Here is a 20,408-nt window from a genome sequence, read left to right as displayed (position 1 = left end):
GTTATCTCTCACTATCAAGAATTATCACCAGACATGCTCATATTGTGACCTTGAGTGCATTTGTTGGCAGTTCCAGAAAGAGATATTTCTTTCTGTACCTATATTTCTGCATAATGTGACCCTGGACCACAAATCCAGTCTTAAGTTGCACGGGAATGCAATAAGTTGAACGGGCGTAGCAATAGCCAAAAATACATTGTATGGATCAAAATGATCGATTTTTCTTTTATGCCAAAAATCATTAGAATATTAAGTAAAGATCATGTTCCATGAAGATATTTTGTAATTTTCCTACCATAAATATATAAAAACTTCATTTTTGATTAGTAATATGCATTGCTAACATGCTAAGAACTTAATTTGGACAACTTTAAAGGCGATTTTCTCAATATTTAGATTTTTTTTTTTTTTTTTTTCCCCCTCAGAATCCAGATTTTCAAATAGTTGTCTCTCGGCCAAATATTGTCAGATCCTAATAAACCATACATCAATGGAAAGCTTATTTATTCAGCTTTCAGATAACATATACATCTCAATTTCGAAAAATTGACACTTAAGACTGGTTTTGTGGTTCAGGGTCATTATTTCTATCAGTGTTTGCTATCAGTGTTTGAAACAAATTGCAGGCTTGTAGGCTAGTCAGAGCAAGCACATATGTACAGTATGTTACAGTTTTTATGATACTGTGTTGATCACTCTGGGGGTCACATGGTGTAATTTTGCCTCCATTCATTTTTCGTTTTCTAACCATGATGGAAAAAAAGAAAAGAAAAAAAAGAACGGTTGTTGTATTTTTAAATGTTGAAAATCAAAATTGAAAAAGTAAAATATTGTCTTATTTTCAGATTTTTGTTTATTTTTTGCACCTTTAATAAACATTTTCAAAATGCACAAATTAATATAGAAAATGTTTGATTTAATTCATCATTCAATATAGCCTCTGTATTATATATATTTATTATACACTGAACAAAACTGATATTATAATTGATTATTGGTCCATGGGATCAAAATAATAATAAAAAAATGTCCAAGCTAGATATTTTATATACATTTAGCTTGGCATAGCTACAATTCACCATTAGGTTGTACAAACCACCAGATGAAATCATCTGCAACAGAACATCAAGCCTGTGTTATTTGTTGAATGAGGTGCAGGAGCAATATGCAGATTCAGGCATTCAGGAAAGTCTGTTTTGTTTGGTAGAAAGGAAATAGTTTTATCCTGTTATATTCTTTAGTGAAGCGGAAGTATAATAAGCAGTAAGTCCTAGAGCAGTTAAAGCATGAGCTCACTGATGCCATTAGAAATGGGCTCTGCCAGTAGCAAGATGAGAGTTGTGGTTCATATCTCTGTGGGATCCTTCCCGTTTCTGCACTTCACGCATGTCCACATATTCAGTGTTTTCTAGATCATGTCGTTTTACATTCCTCTGAAACAGTAAAAGAACTTGTGTTTGAAGTGCTGGTTCAACAGAAACCACAGACATATTGCATTACTGGCACACATAAAGAGGAAAGCCTTTACCTGCATTGGCACGTAGGTCAGAGTGTCAGAAGACTCCAAATGTGTGACCTGGAGAGGAAGATAAAAAACACAATATATAAATGCATAACAGCTCAGCAGAATAACAAATATTTGATGGCTATATGGCACAGTGATTCCATTCAGTTTTATCTAGAAATGGAATAATTAAAGGAAAAGTTCATCCAAAAATGAAAATTTGCCTATTGACCGTCAGGCCATCCAAGTGTTAAATGTTTGTTTTTTCATCCGTATAGATTTGGAAAAATTTAGCATTACATTACTTGCTCATCAATGGATCCTCTGAAGTGAATGGGGGCCGTCAGAATGAAAGTTCAAACAGCTTATAAAAACATCATAATAATCCACAAGTAATCCACACAACTCCAGCTCAACAAGTAACGTCTTGTGAATCTGTGTGTTTATTAACAAATTCATCATTAAAGCGTTTTACTGTACCAAAATAATCCATAATACCTTTGCTTGTAAGCAGTGCTTGAGTTGTGTATATTTCTCTCCTGATTCAGACAAGACAATTTTTTCACTGGAGAACACAATACTATGGCTGGAGTATTTGTATTTTAGCTGGAAGCATCTGTTTGAAGTTAAAATGTCTTCATGATGGATTTGTTTCTTACAAACACGCAGCTTCTCACTTCACAAGATATTAATCAAAAGACTGGAGTCGTGTGGATTATTGTGATGTTTTTATCATTTGTTTGGACTCTCATTCTGACGGCACCCATTCACTGCAGTGGATCCAGTGGTGAGCAAGTGATGTATTGCTAAATTTCTTCAAATTTGTTCTAATGAAGAAACAAACTCATTTACAGTACATCTTGGATGGCCTGAGGGTGAAATTTTCATTTTTGGGTGAACTATTCCTTTAAAATGCTTTCAAAGATACTAAGTAAAGTTGACAGTTTTATTGAACTCCAATAAACAACAGACCATAAAAAAGATGCTTGCACACAAAAGACAGAAAACAAATAGGACAGAAGCATTAAAAATATTAATGATAAAATATATATTTCCGGTCTTAGATGGTGATTGATGGTTGCTTAGTAGCGTTCTATTAGTGGTGATTGCCTTATAATAAAAGAAAGGTTCTTGAGGTAGTGCTGTTGTGTGAATATAGTCATTTTGTTGTGCATCATAACAGCACTGTGACTGCAGTATAGCACAGCCTCTCCTTATTGATTAAATAAATGAATGCAACAAGATATGTATACAGATATTCAGTGGTAAAGACACTATAAAACAACACAAACATAAAATAAAAAGTCACAGGAAATAAGTTTTACCCTCAATCTGATGTAGACTGTAGTAAGAATAATGCTGTAGAGAGACAGCATTATCACCACTATGACCAGACCACAGATTAGTAGGGTATACGTGTCTTCAAGTGCAGGCCTCTCTACAAGTGTGGGATCCTGGTTATGTGTTTGGTTAGTGATTGGACAGCTGTTCTTCAGTGGAGCAAAAGGGTTACTGCAACCTTTAAAAAAAATAATAAAGGCTATTGATTTTTTTTTTTTTTAAATGCAAGATTCAAACTAAATCTGAAATGTGAATTCTGGGTATGTAAAACTGATTAACTGATGTACTGTGTTAATCACATGGGGTGAACTTACCTCGGAAAAGCTTAATTTTAGGTCCTTTTTCAGTTTTGACTGGATATGGTTTTATTTTGGATATCTCACAGGAAAATGTATTACTGTGTAAGGCCTCAGGTTTCATTAAGGTGAATGTGAATTTATTGTCCTCATGCTCCCATTTACACTTGTTATGTTCTTGTCTTTTGTCATAAACCTCACAAACCTCCGTATCATTCATTTTCAACTTAGCTTCCAGTTCAAACCTTTCTTCTCCATAAAACACGCATGTGACACTGACTGAGCCATCGTCATGCAATGTGTGGTTGAGAGGTTCACTCACGCTCCAACTACAAACTGAGGTAACAAAAAAGAAATTCAATTTAGTTCATTTATAGATCAAATGTTGTATATTTGAATTTACTTTGAGAAAGCAGTTTGACGTTGATCATGTTTATATGCACACAATAAATATTCGGTGTAAGTCTTTATTCTGAAAATAACATTTACATGCTCCACAGCTATTGGATTATTCCTGAATATATACATATTACTGAAATGTATAATCCGCTTAATCTAAATAAAAATAAGACATGCACATTATTATCCTGATATTCTGTTCCGGAAATGCTCTTGCTACATATTATGATGATGATTTAGTGGTTTGGAACAGTATTTTAATCAACTTATTCTCATTCATGTCATTGCAATTGTACACAGCAAGGTGACCAACTGTTGAAAGTCTGTATCTAATATCACCCAGAATTACCTTCGTTTAAACATTTTCATTTATGGTAAATATCCATGACACTTTACAGGACTCAAAATGAATACAGGCATATGACAACTGTCTCCGGAAACCAGAATATTTGTTTAATCTGGTTTTGGCAATCAGGACATTTATATAATCCTGATTAATGCAGCATTTTATTTTCATACGCTGATGTTTTACTGCTGACTTAAAGAAACATGTCGAGCTAAATTTACCATAAGTGGCCAGTTAACCAATTTATTACTGGTTACTAGTGTAATTTTAATTTTCATGGTCTACTTTCATGCTGGTTTTAGAGATCAAATTCTACATACAGCAATAAGCAGTTAAACTAGACTGTGCCAGCAAAAAAAAAAAAACATTATTGCCCGTCTAAAACCTGTGCCAAGACCAAACCCTCTAGAAGTTTAAGCTGGTCTAAATTAGGCTCAGCTGTTTTAATCCGCATGTTTGACATGAATGTACACAGAACAGTAACTGACAACAGCATGAAAAAGGTTAGTCTCTTACCATTGTGAAGTATGAAATAAAAGCTGAGAGCGACCAGAGTGAACCTGTCAGGCATGTTAACCTATCCTTGTCAGTTTGACAGTGTGATGGTGGACAAAGCTCTTCAGTTTGTTTTTGCTGGTGTGAGAAAACACAGGAAGTATGTGGGCTAGGTGATTAATATCACCCAGAGACATAATTGTTGATCAGTGTGATGTGAGAAATCGATTAAACAATAAGAGAAGACAGCAACATTTAACACACTTGTTAAACAATTCATTATTGTGAAGTGAATCATAATGTGTGGTATTATTTGAGTTGTTACCTTTTTTCTTAAGGTGTCCCAGCAGAGACATGCGTCTGTCAGTGAGAAAGTGAGTGGGAAGCTTTCTTGTAATATGAAGTTGTTGAAAGGAAAATGTTTGATGTACAACCATGCTAGGAAAAACCCATATCCTACTAAATGAGCGATAAAGTCATTCTGATTCACTTACTTTCAAATGCAGTTTAGTTTCATGAGAATTAAAAAAAATCATATATTCTCATTTTGTTCACAATAGTTATGATCAAATGTTCAGCTATGTAAAACTGTGTAAAGGTGGTTTTACGTTAGCCAGAATATAGACACATGATTTAAACAGGTTTTATTTTCTTCACTACCAATTAGGCAAATAAATGAAAGAAAGCTTGTTAAAGTTGCTATTAGCCTGTCCTAGTCGTCGCAACACTTGTTTGTAATTCAGACGTATAAATGGTAAACCAAGCTCTTTTCAGTTCCACATCCTGTAGAAGCACCACAAATATGAAAACACAGCAAGTTATCAAGTGACAATCATGTCCTGTTTTTGCGATGGATAGCTGAGGTTCACAAAATTGAAAAACGTTTGTGATGCCTTTGTCATATCTTTTCTTCTTCGTGTCTTGGTGATAGGAAAGATTGATACTGATGGATGACATTCGACTTGTCCGACTTGTTTTTACTGAAAAAATGTCATTACGATCTGTTGCATTATTTGACTCCATCAGTTGACTTACGTGAGGAGGGTCATTGCAGGTTTTTGTGATGTAAAAAAGAATCCAATTTAAATCATTAGATAATTTTTGCAATACAAGTAACAAACCAATAGAAAAAGGGGGGAACAAAAATGACAAGACTAACCTAGTTGCATACCCATTACCTAAAATTTGGTTAAAGCATCTTTTGCTTTTAATACAGCAGCCAGTCTTTTTGTATAAGGGTCATGTAATGTCATAAAGTGACTAAAGGATTATAATTACTTTTTTAGTAAGAATGTGATTGGTAATTCCAAACAGAGTAACGTGCCCCATTATAACAGGGTGTGCAATAGTGCAACCAGGTAATTTTAGGTTTTACTTTTTCTTTCTTTTTTGTTACATGAATTTAGTTGGTTTCAATATCACATTAAAGGTGGAAAATATCAATTAAAACATCAGGGGTGTGTGAACTTTTTGTAGTCACTGTATATAATGAGGTGTACAGTGTCATATCCACAAAGATTTCTGTCCCTCTAAAGCTAGAATTGTTCGAATAATTATTTATTTATTCCCATTATTTAACCTTGAAGGAACAGCTGATCAAATATTTTAACCATCGTGTTGTGTTCCTGACATTTTGACCCAGAGAGGATTTTCTTTTTCCCGAAAATGCAAGTTACTGACTAAAACTTACTGACTTTGCTCTCACAGGGTATAACAACCAAAAAAATCAATAATTTTTGATGACTGATGATACTTTTTTGGTCATTTTTCCTACCTTGTTAGACATGTGGTGTACTCAGTCAAAAATAACTGATCTGAGCTTATGCCCCTTCATTGTTTGAAAAAAAGCATTATTTGTTGATAATTCTGGCAATGTTCACTTAAAAACTGAGGTGCATAACCTTAGATCAGGCCTACGATCAATCAGTTCCAAAAAGAAATACTTCAAGAAGACCTGTGCTAATTGAATTAAAACAAGTTAGCAAAAATATTGAATCCAATATTTGGTGATAATAATGGGAGATTTACAAGCAATTTTTAAAAGTCTGGTCATTTTTGACCAGGAACACAAAATTAGGTAATATATTTTCAGCACAGCACAAGGGTTAAATGTAAAAATGTTTATTTCATTCTAATAAAATCAAAGAAAATGACATAACAAAGACAGTGGTCAAATGTTATGTAAATACATGGTAATACATGCAAGTGAGAATTCATGTGAGTACATGTAATTGGAAAATACTTTTGAGTACATGTCAATACATGCAGGTTAAATTTACATGTAAATACATGCAGGAGAAAATTACATGCAAGTACATGCAGGTGAGAATACATGTGAGTACATGCAGACGGAGATATTACCCCCTTAGAATTTCATATAGCTTTCTTTTTGTGAAAGCATAGGTGTCGTGGATGTAGAGACCCTCCATTTGCAGGCGATCATCTGTGTTATAGAGATGAGTGACATCTGAGTTGATTTGTTCACATTATTGTCAAAGTCTAAACTTGAGTAAATCATTCAGAAATGTCTATACAGCTTGTCGACACAAAACTCAACATGACCTGCTATGCTAATCTTTTCAGCAGGCCAGTCTGTTAAAGAAAATCATTAGAATAGACATATTTCTCACCTGTAGAATAAAACTGCAGGAAGTGATGATTAGGATGGCATAAAGCAGAGGAAGTGGGCCTACATTATTTTCGACATTTTCCCGCTCTGAAGTCTGGCTCTGGCTCTGAATCTGGCTCTGGGTGGATACAGTGGGGCAGCTTGGGGTTTCTATGAAAGAAGATAGATAAGTTATTACTAAAGTTGCCCTATGGATGGCCACCCAGAATTACTTTCACTGAAAATTGGCCTATGTGAATCTTTTTTTTTTTTTTTTTTTCATTTTAATTTTTAATAATGATCAAAATTTAGTGGATGAGGCCTCCTTCTTTTTGACAACAGGAAGCTGGCAGTCTTTAACTGCAATCTTTCTCATCTTTGATGATTGTTTTTTCAGTCCTTTTAGCTTTTTAAGAGCTTACCTTAGCACACTTGCGTCATAAAGCAATCTACATTTTCAAAGAAAAACATCATTCTTGCGTAAAGTCAAAGTTTCCACTGGTAATATCAAAATGTAGAGCACAAAGTGCTGTAAATTTGAATGTGCCGGGGAGGCCCCATTTCCACCTACTTGACTTTAGGTGGCCACAACATTTCCTTGTTCACTCTTTTATAATATACTTTCTGGCTCCCTCTAGAGCTTTAACAATGAACAAGTGTCGTGAACACTAAATCAAATTAGCTATTTAAAAAAATTTTTTGTAAACATACAGGGATAAAATGTATGATAACACGTCCTTTGCCAGCACATGACTAGCATAAACCAGCAAAAGGACCAGCATAAACCAGCAAAAGGACCAGCACATTCCAGCAAAGGACCAGCACATTCCAGCAAAGGACCAGCTTAAACCAGCATCCCAGCGTCAAAACATACCTTTTCAACAGGGTCCATTTAAGTGATTACCTTATGGCTATCTTTTAAATGGCATTGCTTGTTTATTATTTCAATAATTGTCATTAGTAGTATTAAAACAAAAACAAAACATTGCTATAGATCTATACATGAACAACCGTGTACAAAATAGGTGAAACTGTGAGGAAACCACATGCAAGAGACTGAAAACAAGACTATCGCTTACCTTGTATGTAAACAATAGTGCCGTTCCCAACTGTTCTGAGATACGGAGGTGGGAAGAGAATCTCGATCTCACAGCGATAGAGGTCTGTGTCATTCCCTCTAAGTCCAGCGATGATCATGTCCACTCTTCCAGAGCTAATATTCCCTCTGCAATTAACTGTGCCATCTGTTGTGAAGTAGGGCTCAGAGAGGTTGACATAAGCGTTACAGAGACTCTCACGGCCGTGCAAACCTTTGTACAGAGACACCTGCATTTCCTCTGGCTTTAACTTTGAACTGAAGGAGCAGCGGAGAGGGACTTCTCCCTCTTTCCCAACCACACGATACGGCTGAGACACACGCAGAGCTGGAAACAAAACAAAAGATCATCAGATGTAACCCAAATACTCACTACCTTCTGTTTTTTTGTATTGTGTGGGTGATAATTTAACTTCATAACATTCATATTTCAAGTACAGAAAAGTTTTAATCTGAATGAACAGTCATGACAAAAGTAGGCTACTTCAAGGTTCACATTAAACTAATATTCCATATACAAATATAATATGCACATATAAATAATATTCCAAAAGAGCCTCAGAATTCTGTCTGAAAATGAGGATACGGATGTTGGAAGTTGTACATTTAGGTCAAAGTTTGACCCACTTCACTTCAGTTTTGCTGCATATTAAAAGAAACATCTCAACTGTCATAGAACAAAGGATAATAGATCAATTCTTCATAAAAAAAAAGTAATTATTAATAAAATGTACTTTAGGATTCAAGCTGTCTTGCCACACAGGGGTAAAGCTGTTCCATCTCTAGACTATCTGTGCTTGAAAAGCAACAAACATTTGAAGCTCAGCAGGTACTTACCCAATCCCAGTGGGATATATATAAAGATTCTAATAAGTGTGATAATCATTGTGTCATGTAATAACTGTGGAGGTATCCCCCCCTGTCTCTTTATACTGAGTGAGTTCTGGAAAGCTTGTGACGTAGCAGGAAACCTCAAGCTGACTGCAAATGCCCGTAAAGTGCTGAAAATTTTTGCAAATAATGAAGCAATTTGCACAATATGTGTAATCAAGGGGAAAAAAAAATAGAATGAGCAGAATGAGACTCGAGCAAAAACAGTACAATAGCAGTGGAACTGGAAAATTTGGTTAAGGTTGTGGTTTAACTATCACAAAGTCCAGTGGTCAAGAGCTTATTTGACTCTCTGAATTTGGGGAAAATATTAAAATCAGATACACTTGAAAGCGAATTCAGCACTTTCGAAATTAGTTCGATTTTTTTTTTTTCTTTCTTGCAATTGCAATTGTTCAACATATCTGCTCATCACTTGTTCAGTATTACATCATATCAGATTACAGGGAGTGTTGGAAACTGAAAATGTCTGAAAAGAAATCAAATGAAAGGATGATCAAATATTATTAGGCTAAATCTGAATTGTATTAATCGTATCAAAAAATTTTCCATTCCCTTGGGCTACACTTTATATTAGGTGCTTATACCTACTATTTTCTTATATTACAATTTAAAGCTTTTGATATAATGCATTTATTGTGTACATACTGAACATGCTGTTCTGTGAAACTAAAATTTGTATTCCTGCATGACATTTTGGAGAACAATGGTTACCGTCTTGCCACCCACCACCCTCCTCTTTTTTCCTGTAATTTCCTGTCTCGCTGTTGCTAACAAAGTGTACTGATATAATAGTATATTTACAATGTTTACCGTGGGGTGCAGATTTGCATGTTGCATGTATTGCATAATAAGGGCAACACTGTAATTACAGATGCAGAAGTTACAGACACTAAAACTGAGGTGGGATCTTCTATAGTTGTATTGTTGTTGTAGCCTAACAGATCATGCACTCATTGTCTTAAGCAAAATGATATTGATTAGCTTGACTTTCTAATTAAATAGATTGCATTTTTCTCTAAAACATAATTTCAAACCCTACACAAGTCACACTGAAGAAATGCCAGAATCAAAGATGTTTGCAGCAATGAGCAGGTTTTATTTAAAGTCAGAGCATCGTAGTGTTTCAGTGTAAATACACACCCACTGAGGATCAAAATCATTCTAATATGGCAATTTGCTGCTTAAGAAACATATATTTTGCGTATGATCAATGTTGAAAACAGCTGAAGTATCCAGCAGGTGAAAACGCCTTAATTTTTTGTGGAAACAGGTTATACATTTTCTTCAGGATTCTTTGATTATTAGAAGGTGCTAAAGAACAGCATTTATTTGAAATATATATTTTTCCCCCAACATTATAATAATTAAACATCTAAGATTTAATGTTTTTACTGTTTTTACAGATTTTTAATGCATCCTCTTGGTGCATAAAGAAGATCTGTAAAGTTGCAAATTTCTCCGATCACAAATGCAGACATGGTTTTATGTTTACGCGGCGCGATGCAACGCAACACGTAAAAAGACATTATAAGTCATTATAATCTGTAGTTATGTCCCCACTGGATGCAACAAATGCCTCTTTTATAATGGGTTTTCATGTTTTTTTCTCGTCGCTCCGGCCGGACAGGGTGTCACAGTATGTTAAGGGGCGTAACATTTCTGTTACACGCTTGAGGTATTCGGCCAATCACAACGCACTGGATAGCTGGCCAATCAGAGCACACCTCGCTTTTCAGACCGATGAGCTTTGTAAAAATCGACGTGTTTCAGAAAGGCGGGGCATAGAGGAGAAACAATAATGTACAGTATGTGGAAAATAATGTGTTTTTTGAACCTTAAACCGCATAATCACATTTCATTACACCAAATACACAAAATAATGTTATTTTTAGCAACATCATATGACCCCTTTAAAAAAAATTTAAATAACTTGCTAATAAGAATTGTTTCTTCAGCACCAAATTAGCATATTTGGAATTATTATTTACATTTTTAAATATAAAACAGTTATTTTGTAATACTATGTCACAATATTACCATTTTACTTTATTTCTCATCAAATAAATGCAGACTTGATGAGAAGTTTAATTACTCTTAAATACTGTATATATATATATATACAACATCAATAGATACAAAAGAACAATTAGTAGATCTGTTTAATACACTCTCTGGGCAGTACTGCTCAGCTGATAGGAGGTACAAATGTAACAGCCAGTGGAAGACTGACATATTGCTACGCTGCTGATATTTGTCTTCAGCGTCGTCTGAATCCTCTTGGTCTTGTGTTTATGTAGGGATTCTCAGCTGGCTCTGTGTTCTTGAGTTTATACTGAAATAAAAACACCATATCAGCAATTTCATAGTGTGATAACTGGAAACTTTTCAACCTTGATTTTGTGTGATTCCACATATACACTTTGAATGCATATTAGGTTGGTTATGAATTTATATTACTGCAAAGAACTGCATGTGTGAGTAAATGTGTGGTTGCAGATATGGATACTTACTTTGAGGTAACGGCCAAAGACAGTGATGAACAGACTATATACAACGATGATCACACAGCCAACAGTAAGTGGCAGTGTCTGATCAGTGGGACAAGTGACAGTTGATTCTTTGGGCAGCAGAGCATCTGAAATCATGTAAATAATATAAACAATACTAAATAAAACATACATTGATGTATTTTACACTTTGTAAAAGTGCTGCTTCTTAACTGGTTTAAAGAGATCCAGCTGGTCTGCAGTTTGGGAGACCAGCTAAGACCAACAGAATATCATAGGTTGGTTTAAACTATTTAAGCAGGGGATGAGACCAATGACTATTCACTAATCAAATCATAAACTGGAATTAAACACATTTAAATGTCAATTAAAATGAAGTAATTGCTTCTTGTTTTACCTTTAATTAGTAATATAGTCAGGGAAACCTCTGTCCAGATTATGCAGTTGTAGAGTCCTGTGTCACTGGCTTCAGTTCTTAAAATCTTATATGAGACTGAGGAGTTTTGTATGTGCACCTGAAACCGCTGCCATGATTGATTGCTGTCCACATCATTCAGGTTTGTTGAGTGCAGCTTTGTATCTCCCTTGTATAGAGTGATAGATGGTTTTTCATGCTCTGCAAGTGCTGGACAGGACACAAATGCTGTTGCATTTTCATCCACTCTTTTTATTTCGACTGAAAGATAAAAGCATATATGCACATTTTGATTTTGAAAGAGAAAGTTAGAGATTGAGGATGTGGTGCACTGCACATGGAGTGGAGTTGGCTGTTTCCTCTGCTGTTTTTACCCCTCTTTTTTGTCTATTGATTTGTTTCATTAATGCAAAGTTTAATTTTGTAATATTAATTTAATTTATACAACTTTTTTTATACAATATAAATATTCTGGAGACACTTAGTTATAAATATCCACAAGGATGCAGATTCAGATGCTGCACACCACATAAATAAACTGCACAACTGAATTAAGAAGCAACAGAAAATCTCAAACCTTTCTCATGATAGCAGCTTGAGGAGGATTCAGTATGTTCAGCATAGAAGAGGGTCAGGAGAACATAGGTCATTGCAATGATCATCTGCTGAAGCATTTCTGCACTGCTGCTCCGAGCACGTGAAAACAGGGGAATATAACTTCAGAGATTTCACCAACAGATGCACGGGTCAGAGGGGGTGGGGGCTGTTTCCTAGCTGTGTCACAATTTAACACTATGGAGGACTGAGGAAAGCAGCCAAACATTTGACAGGGGACTCAAATTTACTCTCTGGAGAAAAATGAAGTGTTGCCTTATGGCTATCTTCTTTTGTTACTTAGTATAGGAAATCATGATCCACACTCACGAGAACAATCTTCTTTTTTCTTATATTTTACATTCATTACTGATGGGAAAAGACACAAACGTTTCGGCTCAAAGCCTTCTTCAGTGTGTAAAGCAATTCAATATCTTCTTTTGTTATTAATGTAATAAAAACAATGAGTAGAATAAGAAAACTGCCAAAAAATACCATAAAATGAACATTATTCCAACACAACCAAACTTTAAATAAAAAGATGAAACAAAGAAAACAAACACAGACTAGATATTTTCCAACTTGCATGTGTAGGGTTTTTAACAGCTGAAAACGTTATTTAGGATGCGAGTAATTTTCCCTGTTTTGGATATTTACATATCCGAAACATTCTGTTTTTTTCTTCACTTTGTGCATTGAAACTTCTTGGCATCATCATGCACAAATGCACTGCCTTGCAGTGCAGCATTGCAGTGATAAGAGGAAATGAACGATAACAAAAGGAAAGAAGAGGTGTTGTGTTGTGGTTACATTTTACATTCAGAGTTCCAAGTACATTTTACCATCAGCATTCTGTAACATTCTGCAATTTCTGACTGTATTTACGAGCAGGCAAAGGCTTTTCTACCTCTGAATGCAGTCTTGCATTCCAGAGGTGTAGAGTATTTGAGTAAATGTAATTAATAACTGTACTTGAGTATCTTTTTGGATACGCTGTAGTTTTACTGAGTATCAAAGATATTAGTAACTTTTACTCTCTACTTCACTACATTTTTGAATTAGCATCTGTACTCTTTACTCCAGTACATTTGTAATGAGTGTCGCAATTACACATTACATTTTGCATGACACCTAGCTTTTGCATGGCACTGAAAGTACAATACCTTGTCCGTTTTGCCCTTACTCACCCAAACTTGTCAACAAGGCTACTTTACGTGAATGTGAGTTCCTTAGCAACGGCAATGAGGCCGAAACCAGCTCATCCAGTGCAAAAAGGCTTTGAATTTTTAATTTTACTTAACATTATTTTTTCACTATTCTCAAGTAGTATTATCCTGTTATTATTCTAAAAGATCAACAATCAAATTAAGCAAAAAAAATATATATATATATATAAAATTTAAAAAATAAATTACATTATATTATTTATCTGTTATACTGAAGATACATTTTTGAAGGTTTTTTTTTTTTTAGATGTTCAGTTTTATTTTGGTTTTAGAAAATCAGTGTGAATGCTGATCTCACATATCAACTCTTTCTTGTTTTCCACTGGCATGTCTCTTTGATTAGTGCATTTTTGAGACTATATTCAGTATAAGTAAAATACTTAAGTACTGATAAATTCAGATACTTTAAGACTTTTACTCAAGTTGTTTTGAAATTGGGGACTTGTAACTTGTAGTGGAGTAATTTTCACTGTAATGGTTTTCAGGTACTCTTTACTCCTCTGTTGCATTCTCTACTAGTCTATAAGTCATTAATAAATAATGTACATCCTGTTCTAAAACAATTTGAAAATGATTTCCAAGTAGGAAATGATTACTCATTTTTACTAATTCTTCTTTTAAATAATGCTTTGATTATCAACACTGCTAATTTTAGTGTGTTTGTGTAGTATTTTTTATGTATACTCTCTTCAAAATGTCAAATATACTGGTGCTTTAATTGCTTAATATATTCATTAAATATTTACAATTGCTACACTTAAAATTGCATTAAACTAGCTTTGAAAAACACATGTAGTAACAGATATAACCACTAAATGGCAGAATAGACACAGAATATCTCGCACCTGTTGCTTAGTTTAATGCTATAACATGTTGTGAAATTCACTTTCAATGGCATGTTTTGTATATATTTATAAACATCACATTTTTGTCCATTTACTATTTATTTTTACTATCTACTTTGTTCTTTTACGGTTAACTATTTTGAACATTTTCCGTTTTTGAATTCATTCCTAATCTTTGGTCTGCTCTGTGCACTGAATGCAGAGCATTTCTAATTCAGTGCACACACTATAAAGTATATAGTCTCCTCACTGAGCACAGAGACAGTGATGTAGACCACAGAAATAAGGTCATGCTGAGATTGTAGTGGTCTCAGTTCCAAATTGTGTTGATGAGTCACACTTGTTTGATGTGGTTAGATTTTCCGTTTTTGAATTCATTCCTAATCTTTGGTCTGCTCTGTGCACTGAATGCAGAGCATTTCTAATTCAGTGCACACACTATAAAGTATATAGTCTCCTCACTGAGCACAGAGACAGTGAAGACCACAGAAATAAGGTCATGCTGAGATTGTAGTGGTCTCAGTTCCAAATTGTGTTGATGAGTCACACTTGTTTGATGTGGTTAAGCTTCAGGCCTTCTTGTCTTCATACCCATCTACTTTTATTTCACAACCCTTTGAACCCCTCAACTACCAACATTTTCTGTATGACCCCTGAGGAATCACATAGAAACTTGTGTGTAGAAGCATTAAGTTAATTAAACTGATTAGAGTGTTCCATCAATGAAGTCGATACAAAAGGTTACATGTTCCACAAAGATACACTACCATTCAAACGTTTGGGGTCAATACGATTTATAATTGTTTTTTGAAAGAAGTCTCTTCTCACCAAGGCTGCCTTTATACAATAAAAACAGTCATCATTAGTCCATCTTTTCTCCGTTCTTCAGTTTCACACGAACTTTCAGAAATCATTTTGTTATGCTGATCTCCTGCATAGGAATCATTTCTTGTTTCTCTCTTTATATATAGTAACATTATAAATAGATGTCTGAACTGGAGTGTTTAATAACAAAAACAATCTTGCTGACCCAGCTTTTGAACGGTATGTATGCCCACACGTTCTATTTTTTTATACAGTAGCAACAGTAACACTTATTAATTTCATAATAGAATATTGAAAAAAAAAGTTTTTATTATTTACCTCTGACTAAAGATTTACATATGATAATCATGTCATAAAACGTTAGTTTAAAACACGTTTAAGATAGCCAGGGACGCAGAAACGTTACTATGCGAGATCAATATTTATATTGCGCCCCGAAAATGTCCTATATAGCCTAGTAAGTGCGGTCTAATTGGCACACTTGGTACATAAGCTACATTTTCAGTGGGAGAACCTTTGCGTCAAAACGCAAGCGAGTCGTATTTCCATGCCGTGCATGACGTCACAGCGGGTAGGGCGCAATCACATGGATTTCGGGGCTGGACAGGAAGCGGAGACGCCAGGAGCAACGCGCATCGGTCCGCAGCTCAGAACGAGACCACAGAAATAAGGTCATGCTGAGATTGTAGTGGTCTCAGTTCCAAATTGTGTTGATGAGTCACACTTGTTTGATGTGGTTAAGCTTCAGGCCTTCTTGTCTTCATACCCATCTACTTTTATTTCACAACCCTTTGAACCCCTCAACTACCAACATTTTCTGTATGACCCCTGAGGAATCACATAGAAACTTGTGTGTAGAAGCATTAAGTTAATTAAACTGATTAGAGTGTTCCATCAATGAAGTCGATACAAAAGGTTACATGTTCCACAAAGATACACTACCATTCAAACGTTTGGGGTCAATACGATTTATAATTGTTTTTTGAAAGAAGTCTCTTCTCACCAAGGCTGCCTTTATACAATAAAAACAGTCATCATTAGTCCATCTTTTCTCCGTTCTTCAGTTTCACACGAACTTTCAGAAATCATTTTGTTATGCTGATCTCCTGCATAGGAATCATTTCTTGTTTCTCTCTTTATATATAGTAACATTATAAATAGATGTCTGAACTGGAGTGTTTAATAACAAAAACAATCTTGCTGACCCAGCTTTTGAACGGTATGTATGCCCACACGTTCTATTTTTTATACAGTAGCAACAGTAACACTTATTAATTTCATAATAGAATATTGAAAAAAAAGTTTTTATTATTTACCTCTGAACTAAAGATTTACATATGATAATCATGTCATAAAACGTTAGTTTAAAACACGTTTAAGATAGCCAGGGACGCAGAAACGTTACTATGCGAGATCAATATTTATATTGCGCCCCGAAAATGTCCTATATAGCCTAGTAAGTGCGGTCTAATTGGCACACTTGGTACATAAGCTACATTTTCAGTGGGAGAACCTTTGCGTCAAAACGCAAGCGAGTCGTATTTCCATGCCGTGCATGACGTCACAGCGGGTAGGGCGCAATCACATGGATTTCGGGGCTGGACAGGAAGCGGAGACGCCAGGAGCAACGCGCATCGGTCCGCAGCTCAGAACGGGAATGGAAGCGGGAGAGAAACGGGAGGCTCGCTCGTCTCACCACCACCACCACCACCATCATCATCATCAAATATAAGCGATCGGCACGGGCAGCGAAAACCCGCTTGAGGTGGAAGCGGAGCTGGGATTCTGTCGCTGGATTTGCGCAACACATCAGTGGCTATTTTCCATTGTTACCGTTTCCTTCGGACAAGACAGAAGCCGCAGAACCGTCGGCTGGTTTGCGACAGTAAGCGCTTACTCTTTATTTATACTCGCTGCTGCATGCGACCTCTTTCTGAAATAAAGATATTAATGTGCGGATCACAAGCATGGCTTGTGTATTTGACGCTGGCGGCGTATTATTAGCTCATTATCTAGGGATACACCGAGGAAAATCCAGGGAACAGCCCTGAAATTCAGACAGCTGTGCAGTGCCTTCGGTGTCTGAAGATGAAGGTTGCTCCATTGATTTCAGTTAAAAAATAGATTATATTCGATAATAAAATACTGAAGCGGGTGATGGAATCTTTTGAAGATGCTGATTTGTAAGGTTTTGCAGTAGGAATTGCGGCATGAATAAGGAATCTGGAATAATGAGGTGAAACTAATTAGTCTGTCAAAGAGAGGATGAGATGCATCTCCATTTATCTGGATACATCTGCTGTTATTCCGGCTCTTGAGGGTGGTTGAGATGTTTAACCTCAGATGTTTCATTTGCTATATGGTGTTTTTCCTCATCGTAGCTGGTGGAGTGTGTTCTGCAGTAACACATACTGAAAACAGATGAGCTGTTGCCAAATTGGATCTCCACACACACACACACACTGATATGTTCAGGCTCCACCCTTTGCCATGACAGCTGTGGGTTTAGTGCCAGTCTTGGTGCCCATAGTGTGGAGGCCTATTTTCACACAATTTTTGTCCAGCTTGTGTATCTGCTAGCAGGTACCTTTTACTTCAGTGCATATGTATTTTTCAGGCTTTATTTCAGAAAGTCAGTCTTTGTACAGACGTATTGTCACATTACATCGGGTATGCTGTCACAATGAAACCTGCCATTAAATATTTATAGTCTTTCAGCATGTAAACGCCAAAACAATTCAATATAAAATAAATAAATAAATAAAAGCACCTGAATTGTACCTGAAAAAAAGAGAAAGTATTAAGTGACAGAACAGTTTTCAAGAATGATTTCTGAAGGATCTTGTGACACTGAAGAGTGGAGTAATGACTGCTGAAAATTCCACTTTGCCACTACAGGAAAAATAATATTTTAAAATGTACTCAAATTGAAAGCATTTCAACATGGTCTAAAAGCCACTTTTTGGTGGCAACCAAAGCCACTTTTTTTGTAAGTAAAAAATGCTAGTGAAGTGGTCAAGACAGTCCAAAATCATGTCTTTATGTCTCTTATGCTATACTTTAGCAGTATATTGTGGATGGCTATCATATAAAAATGTCCTTAAGTGAGTAGATTATCTTGTACATGCATTAATAAATGCATCTTTGATTACGCCGGTATGCATAGAGGCTAGAGGCAGATTGGAAAAGTGCAGATCTGAAATGTGTATCATTACAGGACATATTCTAGTGAGCTTTTTGCCACAGATCTTGGAAGCTTTACTGCGTTTGCTGCTGGTAATGCATTAAACTTAAGATTTATTTTTCTGCTTGCTTCAGTCTAAGCCAGTGGGAGCAGTAGAATATGTGCTGAGAGGGATGCAAAACCTTGAAATTGTTTAGTTTTTTTATTGAATGGGAAGTTTATTCTTCGTTGTTGCTATTTCTATAAGGCCTTTCCCCTAAAATGCACTGTTAGTGTTATTCATAGAATTAGTTTTCATTACCTCCCAACATATGTGCAGCAGTAAGCCAATGTCCATCCCCACCGGATTCCTCTTTCTAGAGCTGGCCTCCTATACCAGAATGACGTCAGGTGATTGTGAAACTAGGGTGGATGCTGGCTGTGAGGACCCTGGAGTCCAGATGTAGAGAGTCTAGCAGCCTGGATCTTTTTTTGCTCGACAGATTCTTTGTTCTAAGTGATCATAAATGAGTCCTGATAAAGATCCAGAAGGTTCTCTGTATTGCTGACCTTGGCAGCATGAGCAGCTATCTGACAGCTCACACAGCGCCCACTATCCCTCGACTCGGGACTGAAACTAGAGATGACTGCGAGGCTCTTTAGGAAGAGGAAACAGGCAGCTAGGATGAAAGGGAGTGAAATGATTTAAATTAATAGCGTCCCATGAGTCTCGGACGAAAGGACGTTCTTTGTTGGGGCAGGAGCAGGTCAACCGTGTGCATCAATCTTCAAGGCAGCACAAGTGCAATATTGCTAATGTTTCGTGAGTGAGGGAGGACTTCGTGCCAACTTTAATCAGCTAATTTCGGTGACATCTGCTGTATAGCAGCTTAAATGTATTGTCAGGTGTGTGTGATCTGTCATCAGCTTATAGTTGGCTCATGAATGGCACTCAATGCAGATGTTTGCTCCCTTGGATAACAGACCTTAGACCAAAGCCCGATTTGTCATCAGAATGATTTGTCATAAACCCCTCTGTCTCCATCACACTGCAAACATGTAAAGGTGGAACAGGGTGACTCATGACTCATGCAGAGCATTTGTACACATGGTTTGTTGAGCTTTGCATTGTGATCTGGTATTTTATTTAGGCGTGTTTGGTTTTGCATTATGTTCACATCAATGTGAACTGTGTTTCAACAATGGCAGATTCTGCTCCCTTGCACTGGCTTCCCTTCTGACAGTACTGCTTACATTGTAACCTGCCTATGTTGGGTAAAAGATTAAAAGTGTTTATAGCCTCTCATCCAGTGTTGTTTTAGAAACATTGGCAGCTGCCACCAGGCAGTGACATGGTTTTATCTGTGTGCGTGAAAGGCAGACTGTTGGAGAGGAAGATTTGTTGCATTCATACATTCAATTTGCCGTCACAATGCATGATTTAGATTGACCAAAACATTAAGTCGCAATGAAACCGAAATGGTGGGAGATCTTTTCTTCTGTACTGTAAATGGATTAGGCCTATTGTGGGAAAATGGGTTTGAACTTGGTTCTGTCCATTGGTTGTTGATTGGATGGAAGCATATATGAATGCAAAAGATTTGTTGCATTCATACATTCAATTTGCCGTCACAATGCATGATTTAGATTGACCAAAACATTAAGTCGCAATGAAACCGAAATGGTGGGAGATCTTTTCTTCTGTACTGTAAATGGATTAGGCCTATTGTAGGAAAATGGGTTTGAACTTGGTTCTGTCCATTGGTTGTTGATTGGATGGAAGCATATATGAATGCAAGTTAGGGCTGTCAAAAAAAAATTCGAATTTCGAATATTCGTCGAATTTCAAATAAA

At 36.0% G+C, this 20,408-nt stretch overlaps 3 protein-coding genes across 3 annotated transcripts in view; 1 reads left to right on the top strand and 2 right to left on the bottom strand.

Annotated features, from left to right (window-relative positions):
- Positions 1-942: 942 nt before the first annotated feature.
- On the bottom strand, positions 943-4,474 carry LOC107593028 (uncharacterized). Its single transcript, XM_016282607.1, has 5 exons — positions 4,403-4,474; positions 3,160-3,477; positions 2,830-3,023; positions 1,529-1,576; positions 943-1,433 (listed from the first exon to the last, which is right to left on the bottom strand). The coding sequence occupies exons 1-5, from the start codon at positions 4,455-4,457 to the stop codon at positions 1,305-1,307; spliced, it is 744 nt and encodes a 247-aa protein (XP_016138093.1). The 5' UTR covers positions 4,458-4,474; the 3' UTR covers positions 943-1,304.
- A 2,198-nt stretch (positions 4,475-6,672) lies between these two features.
- Positions 6,673-9,631, bottom strand: LOC107593017 (T-cell-specific surface glycoprotein CD28-like). The gene is made up of 4 exons (XM_016282599.1): positions 9,625-9,631; positions 8,069-8,413; positions 7,012-7,160; positions 6,673-6,824 (listed from the first exon to the last, which is right to left on the bottom strand). Exons 1-4 carry the CDS (start codon positions 9,629-9,631, stop codon positions 6,747-6,749), a joined length of 579 nt encoding a protein of 192 aa, XP_016138085.1. The 3' UTR covers positions 6,673-6,746.
- A 7,348-nt stretch (positions 9,632-16,979) lies between these two features.
- Positions 16,980-20,408, top strand: part of LOC107592998 (ras-associated and pleckstrin homology domains-containing protein 1-like) — an 86,368-nt gene continuing 82,939 nt past the window's right edge. The window contains exon 1 of the mRNA XM_016282581.1: positions 16,980-17,276. The gene's annotated coding sequence lies outside the window, so the exon portion shown is untranslated. The remainder of the gene's footprint in view (positions 17,277-20,408) is intronic.

The sequence above is a fragment of the Sinocyclocheilus grahami genome, unplaced genomic scaffold, assembly GCF_001515645.1.
Source record: "Sinocyclocheilus grahami isolate Dianchi unplaced genomic scaffold, SAMN03320097.WGS_v1.1 scaffold162.1, whole genome shotgun sequence".
Classification (NCBI taxonomy): domain Eukaryota; kingdom Metazoa; phylum Chordata; class Actinopteri; order Cypriniformes; family Cyprinidae; genus Sinocyclocheilus; species Sinocyclocheilus grahami.
This window is presented reverse-complemented; position numbering and strand designations above follow the sequence as displayed.

Bases quoted from the DNA above. Each gene is read 5' to 3' on its own strand.
- LOC107593017 (XM_016282599.1), bottom strand. The intron at 7,161-8,068 runs GTAAGCGATAGT...CTTCTTTCATAG, and splicing joins CACTATTGTTTACATACAAG to AAACCCCAAGCTGCCCCACT. The intron at 6,825-7,011 runs GTGAGAAATATG...TCTATAACACAG, and splicing joins CCTGCAGTTTTATTCTACAG to ATGATCGCCTGCAAATGGAG.
- LOC107593028 (XM_016282607.1), bottom strand. From the start codon at position 4,457: ATGCCTGACAGGTTCACTCTGGTCGCTCTCAGCTTTTATTTCATACTT. The intron at 3,024-3,159 runs GTAAGTTCACCC...TTTTTTTTAAAG, and splicing joins TAAAATTAAGCTTTTCCGAG to GTTGCAGTAACCCTTTTGCT. The intron at 1,434-1,528 runs GTAAAGGCTTTC...TTACTGTTTCAG, and splicing joins TGACCTACGTGCCAATGCAG to AGGAATGTAAAACGACATGA.